The sequence below is a fragment of the Gavia stellata genome, chromosome 12 (genome assembly GCF_030936135.1).
Source record: "Gavia stellata isolate bGavSte3 chromosome 12, bGavSte3.hap2, whole genome shotgun sequence".
In the NCBI taxonomy this organism is placed as follows: Eukaryota; Metazoa; Chordata; class Aves; order Gaviiformes; family Gaviidae; genus Gavia; species Gavia stellata.
In genome coordinates this window covers 8,825,864-8,839,551 of record NC_082605.1, presented here as the reverse complement: position 1 = coordinate 8,839,551, position 13,688 = coordinate 8,825,864, and the positions used below count along the sequence as shown (strand labels likewise).

At 64.0% G+C, this 13,688-nt stretch overlaps 1 protein-coding gene across 1 annotated transcript; it reads left to right on the top strand.

The window, feature by feature from the left end:
• The first annotated feature begins 256 nt into the window (after positions 1 to 256).
• On the top strand, positions 257 to 12,142 carry SEMA3G (semaphorin 3G). The gene is made up of 16 exons (XM_059823370.1): positions 257 to 350; positions 4,497 to 4,657; positions 5,710 to 5,772; positions 7,400 to 7,519; positions 8,216 to 8,306; positions 8,416 to 8,532; positions 8,784 to 8,926; positions 9,006 to 9,120; positions 9,226 to 9,295; positions 9,505 to 9,649; positions 9,933 to 10,164; positions 10,284 to 10,375; positions 10,645 to 10,686; positions 10,871 to 11,096; positions 11,407 to 11,546; positions 11,646 to 12,142. The coding sequence occupies exons 1-16, from the start codon at positions 257 to 259 to the stop codon at positions 12,111 to 12,113; spliced, it is 2,319 nt and encodes a 772-aa protein (XP_059679353.1). The 3' UTR covers positions 12,114 to 12,142.
• Positions 12,143 to 13,688: the final 1,546 nt, after the last annotated feature.

Below are 13,688 nucleotides of genomic sequence, written 5' to 3'. Positions count from 1 at the left end.
GTTGCTTCTTTGCGGGGGGGTTACAGCAAAGCCTCAGCCGCTGGTGGCAGGCGACGATTTGGGGCTGTGCGGAGCTCTCGGGCCCCCCCACCGGGGGATGGGGCCGTGCCACCTCAGCCGGCACCCCCACGCACCCCGGGGGACGGGGGACGGGGTGGCGGGGCCGGGCCGGGGCGTGCCGGGGCGTGCCGGGGGCGGTCGGATGACGGCCCCATAAAAGCTCGGTGCCACCGGCAGCCCCGGGAGCGGCGGCGGGATGCGGGCGGCGGTGTCGGTGTCGGTGTGCTGGCTGGGGGCTGCGCTGCTGGCGGCCGGGCGCAGCCTGCCCCGGCTCCGCCTGCCCTACCGCGGTGAGCCGGGCCGGGGGCACCTGCTGCGGGGCGGGGGGGGCGTGGGGGGGTGCCTGCCCACATAGGGGTGTCCCCAGTTCCCCCCCCACGGGGGCCGGGTGGGGGCTTGGGGAGCCTCAGCTGTGGGCGCTGCGCCCAAAGTGCGGGTTTATGGGGTTTTCTTTTTTTTTGGGGGGGGGACCTTGCGCTGGGGGCTCGGTTTGGGTTGGGGTTTCGGTGGGTGGCTGCTCGGCACTCTCCCGTTCCCCACGCGGGACGTGGCGGGCCCCGGAGGAGGAGAGGGAAGAGGGGGAGCCGGGTGATGGGGCGGGGGATGCGCCGCCGGGCTCCGCGCCAGCCCCGCCGCTTCCCACGAGGGACCGTCTCCCACGTGGAGTGGGGCGAAACTGAGGCACGGCGCTCTTCGGGCACCGGCACGCTCTGGCATGTGGGTTGGATGGGTGCTGCGGTGCGTGGGTGCTTCTCTGGCGTGGGCATCCCCGTGGGTGTTCGCAATCCCCGTGGGTGCTCATCATCCCGCCTGCTGCTGGGTGGGAGCCGGGCGGTCCCACAGCTGCCCGCACGTCCCCTGGGTGCTGCTCAGCCCGGGCACCCTCTGAGCCCCGCCGCACCGGGGTGCGGGTGCTGGGGTGCCAGGGGGGCCCTCGGGGTGCTGCGCTGGGAGTGCTTGGTTTTAATTAAAATTCTCCCTGTGATCCTGCTCTGGCTCGCTGCATCCCCCGCTCTGCCAGCTTCATCCATGGGCTGCTTCCAGCCAAACTTGACAGAGGAGTCCGGAGCGCCCCAATCTCCTCCTTCTTGCCCAAAAGCAATGAACCTGCTCTAAAAAAAAATTAAAATAAATTGCATAGTGCATAACTTCCCCCTTCCCAAAGAGGGGAAAGGCCTGGGGCAGCCCAGCTCTCAGAGAGCCCCGGGAGCTGCGGAGCATGTCCCTGTGCTGGGGGAAAGCTGCCGTCTGCCCTTGTGCTGCCTGGGCTGGGGGTCCCCTGGCCCCGGGGTGTGGGCTGGCTGCGTCACTGGCTCTGTCCTGGGGCAGAGCAGGCAGCCCCAGGGGCTCCCTCCCTGTTGAAAGGGGGAAACTGAGGCACTCTGTGGCCTCCGCTTACCCTGGGAGGCAGCAGGCGCCCTGGATAGCTCCTGGCTCTGCCCCGCGGTGGGATTGGTGTCCTCAGGTTGAGCTTGGCAGCAGGGCAGGAGGTTTGGGGTCCTGGCAGAGGTGGTTGTGGGGCTCAGGTCTTGCTCGGCATCTGATCCACTCCAGCCCAAAGTCCGGCTGTGCCATGCCACTCCCCAGGTGCGAGGGGCTCCCCGGGGCTGGGCAGGCTCCTCCGCCTCCCGTGGGGAGAGAGCAACCTTTTGAAGCTTTTTTTTTCTTCTTAAGCTGATTATTCTGTTACTCTTCCAAACTGGAAACAGAAGCTGAAATTTCCCATGAAACAAATTCTGCCACCGCCTTCTCCCTGGAGGGAGGAAAAAGAAAATGAAAATTTCAATTAAAACCATTAGAAGCCTCTGAAATGAAAACTGGGGTGAACTGAAGCTGCTCGTGCTTAGCTCGTTGGCTTGGGCTGTGCGTGGCTGGTGGCTCTAGCTGTGGGGCGACATTGGGGGGGCCATAGGGGAAGGCATCGTGCTGTGGGTGCAGGGGTGGCCGCATCCCCAACTCTCCCTCTTACTTCAAGCTGCTCTATTCCTTCTGCTTTGACTTCCAGCAGTGGTTCGTGTAAGAGGGGAAAGAGCATTTTGGTGCTGCATGCACCAGGAGCATCGCAGCACAGCCTGGTGCCCTCCGAGCTCTCTGCTGTCTCCCCCAAGGGTCCCCCGTCCTGCTGCAGTGGTGCTTGGGGTGTGGCTTCTATGGGACCCCCACCCTGGGGGTAAAGGGGTGCTGGGGATGGATGGAGCATGGCAGGGTGCTGCTCCCTGGGGAGACGAAGCCAGAGAAGGGGAAGGCGCTCGGAACCGGTGTAACCCGAGGCGTAGGAGGAATCTGTTGTGGCTGGGGGAGAGAGGGAAGCCTCGCCTGAAACAATAAAAGGAGCCCAATGACTTTGCCAATGTTATTCTGAGCTGGGAAAATATTATTGCAGGGCAAGAATAGAAGGAGACGACAGCATTTTCCCGGGCTGGACCCGGCGATATGGGAAGACCTGAGATGCTGGGAGGGCACGGGGAGGAGGGTACCCCCAGGGAGAAGGGGCTGGAGGGGCCCCTCGTGCCTGGTGCCAGCTCTGCTTGCAGGCACAGGGATCTTCTTGGTGAGGATAGAGCCGCTGGGGCTGTATCCCTTCATGCCCCCAGCATCACCAGTTAGGGCACTGGAACTGCCCTTGAGAGACTTGGTGGGGATGGGAGCTGCGTGTGATGGGGTGGAGGTGGCCGTCCCCCCTGGGGATGGACCCTGTCTCCCTTGCAGGTCCCAGAAGAGGCATTTCCCACCAGGATGGGGGCATAGTGCCACTGGCCACCTCCTCGCTGGAGATGGCACATGTCCCCCCAGCAAAGAGCAGAGCTTGGTACACGGGTGTCCTGGGCTGCTGGCAGCTGGGCTTGTCCCAGGGCCACCTCCTCTCCCATGGGGATGTGTGTGGGGGATGCTCAGGCTGGGGGTTTCCCTGGGGTCAGCAGTGGTGGCTGGCAGCCTTCCTCGGCAGAGGGTGTCTGGGGACATGGCTGCACTTATCAATGGCACTTTGTCTTCCTCCTCCTCCACCCGGAGGTTGCAATGGCCTGGCCTGGGGTCGGGGCGGTCACTGGGATGGGGTTTCAGAGCCTGGTGAAGCTGAGCCACTCCCACTTGCCCTCTCCCTCTGCGGCAGCTGGGTGGGCGCCACTGTGACGGGGTTTTCGGCTTGCTGATCCTGAAAGTCATTTCCCGCTGGGAGCCAGTCACGCCACTGCCCCCACGTCGCCATCACCATGATGGTCCCCCTGGCATCCCGTGGGATTTGGGCTTGGACCTGCTTTGGGAGCCTTGACCATCAGACCCTGTTGTTTTGGGCTCTTGGGGGTGCCAGGAGGTGACATCCATCCCAGGGATGCAGCATCCCTGTGGTGGTGTTGTTCCCCAAGTGCCGTCCCCCTGCCATGGCGGGCAGGAAGCCTCCCCGACAGCGAGGTCTGATGGCAGTGGCGGTGGGCTTTGTGTGCCGGTTTCCCCATGGCGCTGGCTGGGTGCCTGCTATTGTGTCCCTGGGTGGCACCCGGGGGGTGCAGGACCTGCTTTCTGCCCACCCCGTGTCTGCTCTCGCCACCCTCCCAGGCTCTGCGTGAGCCCAGCCTGGGGCTGACAGCAGGCACGGGCTTTGCCAGGCTCTTATGCACCCCGACTCGCTGCGGCATGGCTGCAGTAGGAGCTCGGGGTGGTTCAACTGAAGCTTGCTGGGGGCAAACTTGCTCGGGACCTTCTGCTCCACAGCTTTGCCCTTGGCTGGGAGGGAAAGTAGTACCCTAGGCAGGGTGAGGCCAGGATGCCCACGCCTCTGGGAAGGGATGGAGATGAATGCTGCTGCCCGCGGTGGCTGGGAGCTGCTCTTCTGCTGTCTCTGGGACGGCTCGGGGATACTCAGAAGCAGCAGCTCGGAGGGGCCCTCCTACGTCTGCACCCAGCGCAGCCCTGCAGTCACCCCCTGAAAAAGCCAGGACCCCTTGGTGCCACCACCAGGGTGGGGTCCAAGCATCCTTTTGCATTTCCCAAGCAGGTGTGAAGGGCGTTCGGAGGCTGGGAGCCCGCACGGCACCCCTCTCCGTTTTTCCTTGCTGCAATGCCCCTTTGCTGCAGCATCCTCTGACGGCTGGGCCCCAGGTTGGGGGGGGCTCCCGGGGCTGTGAGAGGGCACTTAGCTGTGGGATGTTATCCGTCGCTTTTCCCTCCTGTCCTCGTGATGGGTGACAGCTCAGGGCTGCAGGGCTGCGCCGTCCCGGTGGGGTGAGCTGCGGGCTGGCGTCTGGGGGACCCTGGCGTGTGCAGCAAATGGAGGGAGGCGGTGGGGGCTGCTGGGGAGCAGGACATCTCCCAGGCTCGAGGTGAGCCCTTGTGCCCATGGCTGGGAGGAGACATTTGGGGCGAGTGGTGCTTACGACACCCTGCGGGTCTTTGGGGCTGGGATGGCTCCTCCTGACACTTCCCTCCCTCCTCGGCAGAGCTTTTGAGCACCAATCGCTCTGTCCTCTTCTTCGGCCACCGAGGCTTCCTGGGTTTCCGCTCCCTCTACCTGGATGAGTACCGTGACCGGCTCTTCATCGGGGGGAAGGATGCGCTCTACTCCCTGCTCCTGGACGGGGCCAACGCAGATGCCAAGGAGGTGGGCCAGGTCCTGCTGAGCACCCTGGGGTCTCCATCCCCACCCTGGCCCCTGTGCACCCCTCGCCCCTCCGAGCAGGTGGTGCCTGGCTGACCCAGGCGAAGCCACCTGAAGCAAGACCTGGCCTGGGGACGTCCCCATCCCAAGCACCCTGAAATGCATCTGAAAACTTGTGCTGCCTGGCAAGGGAGAGCTGACCATGGCAGCTGCAGGGCAATTAGCCAGCAATTAGTAGTGGTTGGCAGCTGGTGGCACAGCCCACCTCTGAGTCCTGGGTGCTGAGTGGGGTCTCGGACCCCGCTCTCCTAAAAAGCTGCCATGGGGAGAGCGAGTACTCCCCATCCCCACCTGGGCATCCCCTTCATGGGCCAAATATACAGCTGAACGCCTGCAGAGACAAGGAGCTAAAAGCAACCATCATTGCAACAAGCTGTGCCAGGGCTCAGCTGGCAAAGCCCCCAGACCCCTCCTGGCCCCTTGGTGGGAGAGGTGACAGACCAAAGCGATGATGCTGAGCAGTGGTTCCCCTCCTCCTTTACCCTTTCCACTTTGACTTCTTGTTTTTTAAAGGTGGCTCTGAGCCGTTTCTAGCCGAAGAAAGCGGAGAAGGAAATGCAGCGCCCCTCAGCGTGCTGGGTCACCGTGACGGGGTCAAGGGCTTGTGTACCCAAGGTGCCCTTGGTCCGAGAGCCGCTGAAGGCTGCAGGGGACTTGGGCACCATTGCTCCCTGCTGTTGCCCAGCACCCTTTCCCCACGCCACCCACAAATCCACCCCCTTCCAGGCCAGCTCCGGCCATCCCCAGTGTGACCACCCAAATCCAGCCCAGCTGCGGGCTGTGACCACCGGGGTGCATCTACCTCCCCAGGAGGAAGGGTCCTGCCCTGGGTCGCAGGGTGGGAGCCCTGGGCTGGGTGGGCTCTGCGGAGATGTTGGTCCTTCTCTCTGTCCCAGTCTCCATCCCCATGCCACCAGCAGCCTGGGGACATGTACGTGCAAGGCTGGGTCCCTGCTGTCCCCTCTCCCTGCTCCAATAGGTCCTTTGTGTTTCAGATCTACTGGCCGCCTCTCCCTGGGCAGACGGAGGAGTGTTTTCAGAAGGGGAAGGACCCAGGGGTGAGTCTTGCCCCATGCGTGCTCTGCCCTGAGCTTTGGGGGGTGTCCCCTTGTGCCCCAGTGCCAGCTGGCTCCCCTTGCGCCGGGGCTGTGCCATGTCATCCTGCTGGGGATGGCCCTGTGGGGCTCACAGGCCACTTAATGCCGGGGCAGAGCAAGGGACCACCCTGGTGCACAAGGGAAACTGAGGCAGGGAGTCAGTGACCAAGCCTGGCTATGTGAGACGCTTGCCCTGGCCTCTGGAAGTCTTGTCTCTGGGGCTCTGCTCAGCCCCGCGGCTGCAGAGAGGTGGCCGGCGTGCCCCAAAGGCGGCTGCACCGAGCGGGCAGGGATAGCTGGGCTCTGAGACCCGACCCTGGAGGGACCAAAAGCCCCGTGCTGTGCTCCAGACCCCAGTGACGTGGTCTGGCCCATCCTGGCCAGCCCCGACGGTGGGAAATCTGTAACTCGCTCAGGTTCAGTGACCTCGCTCCCCAAACCTTACCCCTCTTTGCATCCCCCCTGCCCCAATATGAAACAGGACTATGGCGGGGAGAAACTCCCCGAGGCTCCCCCAGCCCAGACAAATTGCTCCCGGGAGTCCCCATCCTGCTCTGCATGTTTATTTTACAAGCTCTCACCGACAGATCCAAGCCAGGGCAGGCTTGATTTTTTATTTTTCTTGAACATATATTTTTTTTTTAAACTTGCTATTTTAGAGGCTCTTTGCAAAGGGAAAATAAACAGCGGGGAGGCTGGGAACCCCTGGGGCAGCTCGGTGGCGGTGTTCCCAGCAGACGAGGGGCCTCGTGTCCCGCGGGGGGGGGGTCGATGGGGGGCAGACAGGGCTGGCGCTGGCGGGGGGAGCTGCCAAGCTAACGGTGGTGATGCCCAAGCAGAAGGATGGGAGCCCTTTTCCAGTGGGAACTGCCAGGAGAGACTGCACAAGGTCAGAGATGGCAGGTCTGCGGCCCCAGGGGTGTCATTGCTACTGGTCCCCAGTGGAAGGGGACAATCCCAGACAGTAGCAATCGGGGCTGTCCTGGAGGCAGCTGAGGATGCCTGTGGGTATCCGTCTCCGTCTCCCGTGTTTCCTCCTTTTGTTTCATCCCTGACGCGAGCAGGAACACAATGGGGAAGGATGTCCCTGCATCTGGTCACGTCCTGGGCGCTGGGAAGAGGAGGGTCCCCAGGGGCTGGGGGCTGGGTGCGGGACCTGCCGCCGGGAGCTTGCTGGGTGGGTGATGTTGCTCCCCTGGCCGGCGTGGGCTGTGTGACGGGGTGAGCATGTCCCCCATGTGCCCATGGGCCCATGGGTGCCCATGGGCAGGAGATGGCCAGGTGCTGGCTGGATCATGCGTGGTTTGCCCGGGGATGCTCTTGGCGGCAGGAGGACTAGTAAAAAGCCCCATCCATTTGCAACGGGCTGGGGTCCACCCAGATCAAGTCCATGCAAGCCCTGTCAGTGTGTGCAAGCTGCCATCTCGCACCCCGGGCACTGGGTGAAGGCAGAGAGCCTGGGTGCAGCCCAGGGAGCCAATGCTGGGGCTCGACCATCATTGTGGGGCCCCAGGCAGGGGCAGAGAGCTGGGGGTGAGCGAAGCACTGAGCCCCCCGCGACCCTTCCCCTCCGCTGCCGTTCCCCCAGACCGACTGTGCCAACTACATCCGTGTGCTGCACCCCTACAACCGGACGCACTTGCTGGCCTGCGGGACGGGCGCCTTCCACCCCGTCTGTGCCTTCATCTACGTGGGGCACCGTGGCGAGGTAGGGCAGCATGATGGTGGGGAGCCCATCCTGAGCATCCCCAGCGTGACACCCCTGGGAGGTAGATCCCCATCTTCCGCCTCCTTCCTGGGGGGCTTTGGGACTGCATGGGGATGCTGGATGAGATGTTAGCCCCATGCTGAATACGGGGGGTGGGTGTGTCAGGAACCAGCTCCCCTGTTGCCCCTTTGCCCTTGCGCTACTCCCTCCCCAGCTCCCCCACCTTTCTGGCCTGGCATCGCCTTTCCAGACATGTCCCCTGGGGCTGGTGTCCTGCCAGGGGCTGCGGTGTGGGTGGGTGGCATTTCCCCGTCTCCCAGCTCGCTGCTCAGAAATCAGGTTGGCCGGGGTGGAAAGGCAGGGCCCCCCGTTCCCTCCTCACAGCCCAGTGCCATGTGGGCAATGGGAGCCCTGTCCATACCACAATGCCTCAGCCAGGCTGACGGGCAAGTGTTGGGGCTGGCAGGTCCCTCTGGTTGCTACGCATCCTCATAGCATCAGACTTACCCCAAAAAGCAGAGATCCTGCTTCCAGACAGTCCCTTTGGGAGTGCTGGGGCTGCGGATGCTTGCAGCGAGGCGTCTGCGAGCTGGGCAGGGACCAGTGCCAGCTCCTGCCCACCCAGGCACAGCCCTGCAGCCCGGGGCACAGCTGGGGGCTCACCTGCCTGCTCCCTGCCTGCTCCCCCTTGCCCAGCACGCCTTCAGCCTGGACCCCGCCAGCGTGGAGACCGGCCGGGGCAGGTGCCCGCACGAGCCCAGCCGCGCTTTCGCCAGCACCATCATTGGTGGGTTGTCTTCCTTGGGAACTGAGAGCCTTTGGGGTGCTGGGACCAGGGACGGTCCCTGTGCCAGCCGGGGCTGGCTCTCAGCCCCACGGTGGGGTGTTTTTCCCAGGCGGAGAGTTGTACGCCGGCCTCACTGCAGATTTCTTGGGCCGTGATCCTGGCATCTTCCGCAGCACGGGGACCCGCTCCGCCTTGCGCACCACAGTGGACCAGCGCTTACTCAATGGTAACGGCTGCGCTCTGCCCCTCCATCCCCCTGGCTGGGCTAATGCCGGGGACCACGAGCCTTGCGGTGGCTGGGGCGTCTGCTGGCCACGGTGCGGCATCCTCCATGCCAGATACAAACAGGGAAAGGCACAGGGGCAGCAGGGTCTGTGGGTCCTCCTGGATGGCATCCAGCCCCAGCATGGTGTGCGGGTCCAGAGGCGGTGGCTGTGCCCTCTTGCCCCACCTGACGTGGCCGGCTCTTGCTCGTAGACCCCAAATTCGTGGCAGCCCACTTGATCCCGGACAACAATGACAGGGACAACGACAAAGCCTATTTCTTCTTTACGGAGAAGGTGGTGGAGGCAGACAGCAAGGAGCACACCATCGTCAGTCGGGTGGCACGGGTCTGCGTGGTAAGATGCTGGTGGGGACCACGGGGGACAGGGATGCGCCAAGTCACAGCGGTGGCCCTGATGCTCCCTGTCCCTGCAGAACGATGCTGGTGGCCAGAGGGTGCTGGTTAACAAGTGGAGTACCTTCAACAAAGCCCGGCTGGTGTGCTCCGTCCCCGGCCCCGGTGGCATTGACACCCACTTCGATGAGCTGGGTAAGGGGTGCATAGAGCTGGGGACCTCACCAGGGCTGGTCCCTTAGTCAGTGGCTTCAGGAAGCCCCTGGGCTTCCAGGAAAAACCTCATGGTTTCATCCCCAGAGGATGTCTTCTTGCTGAGGATGAAGGATGGGAAGAGCCCGGAGATCTACGCCCTCTTCAGCACCACCAGGTGGGTGGTCCAGCTCCAGCCTCTGGGGACATCCAGCTGCAGCCGCCCATGACATGCCCTGTCACCGTCACCACGGGGCTGCTGGCTGCTCCCCAACCTCCGCCAGCTCTGCCCTGGTCCGTACGGAGGTGTCAGTGTTCCCACATGCCCCACCGATGCTGCCAGCATCGAGCATGGCTCTGCTCACCCCATTCACCGTCCCCTTTCAGCCATGTCTTCCAGGGCTCCGCTGTCTGTGTGTACCGCATGGCTGACATCCGGGAGGTCTTCAACGGACCCTTCGCCCACCGGGAGAGCTCCCACCACCAGTGGAGCATCTACGAGGGCAGGGTGCCCTACCCGCGGCCGGGCGTGGTGAGCAGCTCCCTGGAGTTCTGAGTGCCCTCCGCTCCTCCGATTGCTCTTTGCAGGGGGGTGGTTGGGGCCAATCCCCCATCTTCTCACCTGCTGGGATGGGCTCCCTATGGAAACCACCCCAGGACAGCTGGGGACCAAGGTCTGGCAAAAGGGTGGAGAAGATGGATCCCAAATTGGAAGGTGGGGAGGGACCCAAACCAGCTCTGCGGGGTGATGGAGGGGGAAGGAGGGATGGGTGCTGGTGTGGCCAGGCTGAGCTGGTCCCATCTCGACCCCGCAGTGTCCCAGCAAGACCACCAACCAGCCCCGGCGGCAGTACGGCACCACCAAGGACTTCCCCGATGAGGTGCTGCACTTCGCCCGCGCTCACCCCCTCATGTACAAGCCCGTGTACCCCTGGCACCGCCAGCCCCTCCTAGTGAAGACCGACCTGCCCCACCGCCTGCGCCAGCTTGTGGTGGATCGGGTGGAGGCCGAGGACGGGCAGCACGACGTCCTCTTCCTTGGGACGGGTGAGCAGCAAGAGCGGCATGCAGGAACGAGCCCCTGTGCTGGGGCTACTGGTGAGCATGCTGCTGGGGTGCATGATGGCAGGGTGCTCACACCTCCATCCTCCTCCCCCTCCCCGCAGATGCCGGCTCGGTGCTGAAGGTGGTGGTCCTGCAGAAGACAAGCTCGGCCATGACTGAGGAAGTTGTCCTGGAGGAGCTGCAGGTTTTTAAGGTGCCGTTTGCTGCCCTGCTTGCAAGGGAGGGGGGCAGCGGGGTGGGCTCAGGTTGGGGACACATGTCGGGACAGAGGCTCAGGGCTGTCACTGCACTGTTGGGCAGTGGGACGTCTCAGGGCTGCAAGGGCAGAGGGCAGCTGGGGATGTTTTCACCCTCCCCAGAAACGTTCCCAGTGCCCCCCCCAAAGCCTTGGTGGCTCTGAACAAGCCGGGCTCTCCGTCGTGAGGTTTTCACCACCCTCACACCTGCTCTCCTCCCCTGCAGGCACCTGTGCCCATCACCCAGATGGAGATCTCCGTCAAGCGCGTGAGTACGGACATGGCTCAGCCACGGGGCTGGGGACAGGGCAGGTGACCAGGAGGAACGGAGCTGTTGTCACCAGCCTCTCAAAGCCTGCATGGTGCTTGCCCTGGGGGGGTCCCAGCTGGGGACCCTGGGTGTTGTGCCCGCAGGGGCTGCTAGCATCACCATCTCCGTGCCATTCCTCCAGCAAACACTCTACGTGGGCTCCAGCGTGGGGGTGGCCCAGGTACGGCTGCACCGGTGTGAGACCTACGGCACGGCTTGTGCCGAATGCTGCCTGGCCAGGGATCCCTACTGCACCTGGGACGGCACCGCCTGCACCAGCTACCAGCCCTCTGGCAAGCGCCGCTATCGCCGCCAGGATGTCCACCATGGCAGCCCTGTGCACCAGTGCCTGGACCAGAACCTGACTGGTGAGAGACTGGGGGGCCCCACAGGGCTGAGGGGCTCGTCCAGGTGCCCCGAGATGTCCCAGCATCCACAGCCATTGGCACGCAGAGGGGCTTGTGGCCATCCCAGGTGGGCTGGGTCACCCTCGTCTCCCTGTCCCGTAGACCAAGGGGTGTCCCAAGAGAAGGTGGGTGCTGCTGGGGCTGGGGTCTCTCCCCAGGGAGAGGGGGAGAAGGGGACTGAAGCCCCATGGTGGCCCAGGGGGGCTGACACCTGGGCACCTGGAAAACTGGCTCTGTCCTCCCTGTGAGCCCATGTCTGTCTTCACCCCAGTGGACGATTTTGAGAGCGTTGAGGAGAAGGTGCTTTATGGGGCAGAGGACAACAGCACCTTCCTGGAGTGTGTGCCCCGGTCCCCGCAGGCCAGCGTGCAGTGGTTCGTCCAGAGGCCCCCCGACGAGCAGCGGGACGAGGTGAGCCTCCCCCTGCACCTGCCTTGCTCCTCTTGCGAGGACACGGGAGGGACATGGGGCCGGACCCGGACCCCACCCCAACCTCGCGGTGGCCAACAGGTGAAGATGGATGAGCGGATCCTGCAGACGGAGCAAGGGCTGCTCTTCCGCAAGCTGCACCGCCATGATGCTGGCGTCTACTACTGCAAGACGCTGGAGCACGGCTTCACCCAGACGGTGGCCAAGACGGCATTGGAGGTGATCACCAGCGAGCAGCTGGCACACACCTTCCCCCAGGAGCGGGGGGATGCGCCCCAGCGCCTGCCTTGTCCTGAGCCCCGGCTGGCACCACAGGCTCCCAAAACCTGGTTCAAGGACATCATGCACCTCATCAGCTCCCAAAACCTGCGGCGGGTGGAGGAGTACTGTGCCCGCCTCTGGTGCGGCAGCAGCCGCCCCCACCACCGCAAGAGCAAGCTGGCCCAGACCAAGCATGCCCTGGCTGGCGTGGATGTGGGCAAGAAGGGACGGACGGCCAAACCCCATGGCGAGAGGAACCGCGTGCCCCGGCAAGCGGCGGCCACTTAGAGAGGGCAGCGTAATGGATGTGGGGTGGCTGTGGGTGAGGACCAGCTCCCCGTGCTGCTGCCGGCCCTGGGGGCCTCCTGCCCTGGCAGGGGGCTTGCAGCGGTGCCAGCCCGGTTCCCCTGGCTGCGGTGGATGGGATGCCAGGGCCAGCTCCTGGGCAGGTCCCCATCACCTTCGGTGGCTGCAGGGCCACCTCTGAAATGGGTGGCGTGGTAGGATGCGGTGGTCTCGCCTTGCTCTTGCTGGGTGCTGTGGCAGGTCGGGGGTCACGGTCACCAGGGCAGGTTGGGGCTTGGCATGCACAGTGCCACCGCTGTGCCATCACCCCAGGGAGCTTGCTGGCTTGCTTTCTCTGCAAATAAAGGGGCCGAGTGCGGCGCCGCGGGGAGTGGCTGATGACTCCAGGCTCTTTCCACGCCAGCATGGGGCCTGGGAAAGATGGTGGCTGCTCTCACAGGGGGGAAAACTGAGCATTGCCCCAAAAAGCCTCCGTATCCAGGTTAAGCCCTGTTGTCCGCTGCACCTGGGGAGCTGTAGCTGTGCTGTGCTGCCTAGGGCGTGCCCTGGGGGACAGGGCTCCTTCCAACCTTCCCTGTGGCACCAGGACATGCTCAGCAGTGCCAGCCAGTGTCTGGGTGCAGCTCCCCCCTTTCCCTCCGCCCCCCCCCCAGCCACAGACTGTTTTAGGGCTGGGTAGGGTTGGGGAGGAAAGCAAATGGCTGCAGGCAGGTTAGACCTGTTCCTGGGTAAACATGGGAGACGGACTGATGCCACCGCTGTCACTGTGCCCTGGCAGGAGTGGGGACATGCAGAAGAAGGTGGCCCCAGCACAGTTTGGGGGGGCTGCACCCCACCCTGGGTGTGTTTCTGGTGGTTGGTGGGACAAGGCTGGGTTGGGTGGCGGGGGGGGCTTGATGCTGGCTGGTGGAGCTAAACCAGCCCCCAGGGCCTCTCCCAAATGCAGGGTTCGGGGGTGGGGGGGGTAGGTGCGTGGACAGCACCCGCAGGCTGCCAGCACCGTCTCAGGCTGCCGGCAAGGTGCTTGCTTGCTTTCCTCTCCTGACATGAGCTCACTTGCCTGGTCAGTCTGGGGTGATAAGGATCTCCCCCTTCCTGAGGCAGGGCAGCCCTACACAATGGTGTGAACCGCAGCCCTGCCGGGACGGGCATTGTTCGGAGGCAGAGGGACGGGAAAGAAAAATAATAATAATAATAATTAAAACCCCTAAATAGCTCGCACAAAGCCAGGTCATGATATCATTGCTCCTCCCTGTGTGCGTGTGTTTGTGCTGCAGCAGCGGAGCACCACGGCTCCGCGGCAGTGCCTTTGATGGGAGCAAAGTCCCCCAGCAGTGCTGCCCTGTCCCACGGTGCGCCCGTGGAGGTGGGCTGTGAGTCCTGACCCTCTTCTCCAGCTCCCTGTCCCACCTCTCCTGCAAACTCAGGGTGCCTGCATGGGGTGTCTCCTGGGATGGGAGAGCTGTGGTGGGGCTGGCGGGCCAGAACACGTCCTTCGGGGAGTGGAGCAGAGCCAGTAGCACTGATTTATGGGCCAGGCTGGAGCGAAGCACGTGG

Excerpts from the sequence above, each read along its gene's own strand:
- SEMA3G (XM_059823370.1), top strand. The coding sequence starts at position 257 with ATGCGGGCGGCGGTGTCGGTGTCGGTGTGCTGGCTGGGGGCTGCGCTG. Across the intron at positions 9,121-9,225 it reads CACCCACTTCGATGAGCTGG|AGGATGTCTTCTTGCTGAGG; the intron begins GTAAGGGGTGCA and ends TTTCATCCCCAG. Across the intron at positions 9,296-9,504 it reads GCCCTCTTCAGCACCACCAG|CCATGTCTTCCAGGGCTCCG; the intron begins GTGGGTGGTCCA and ends GTCCCCTTTCAG.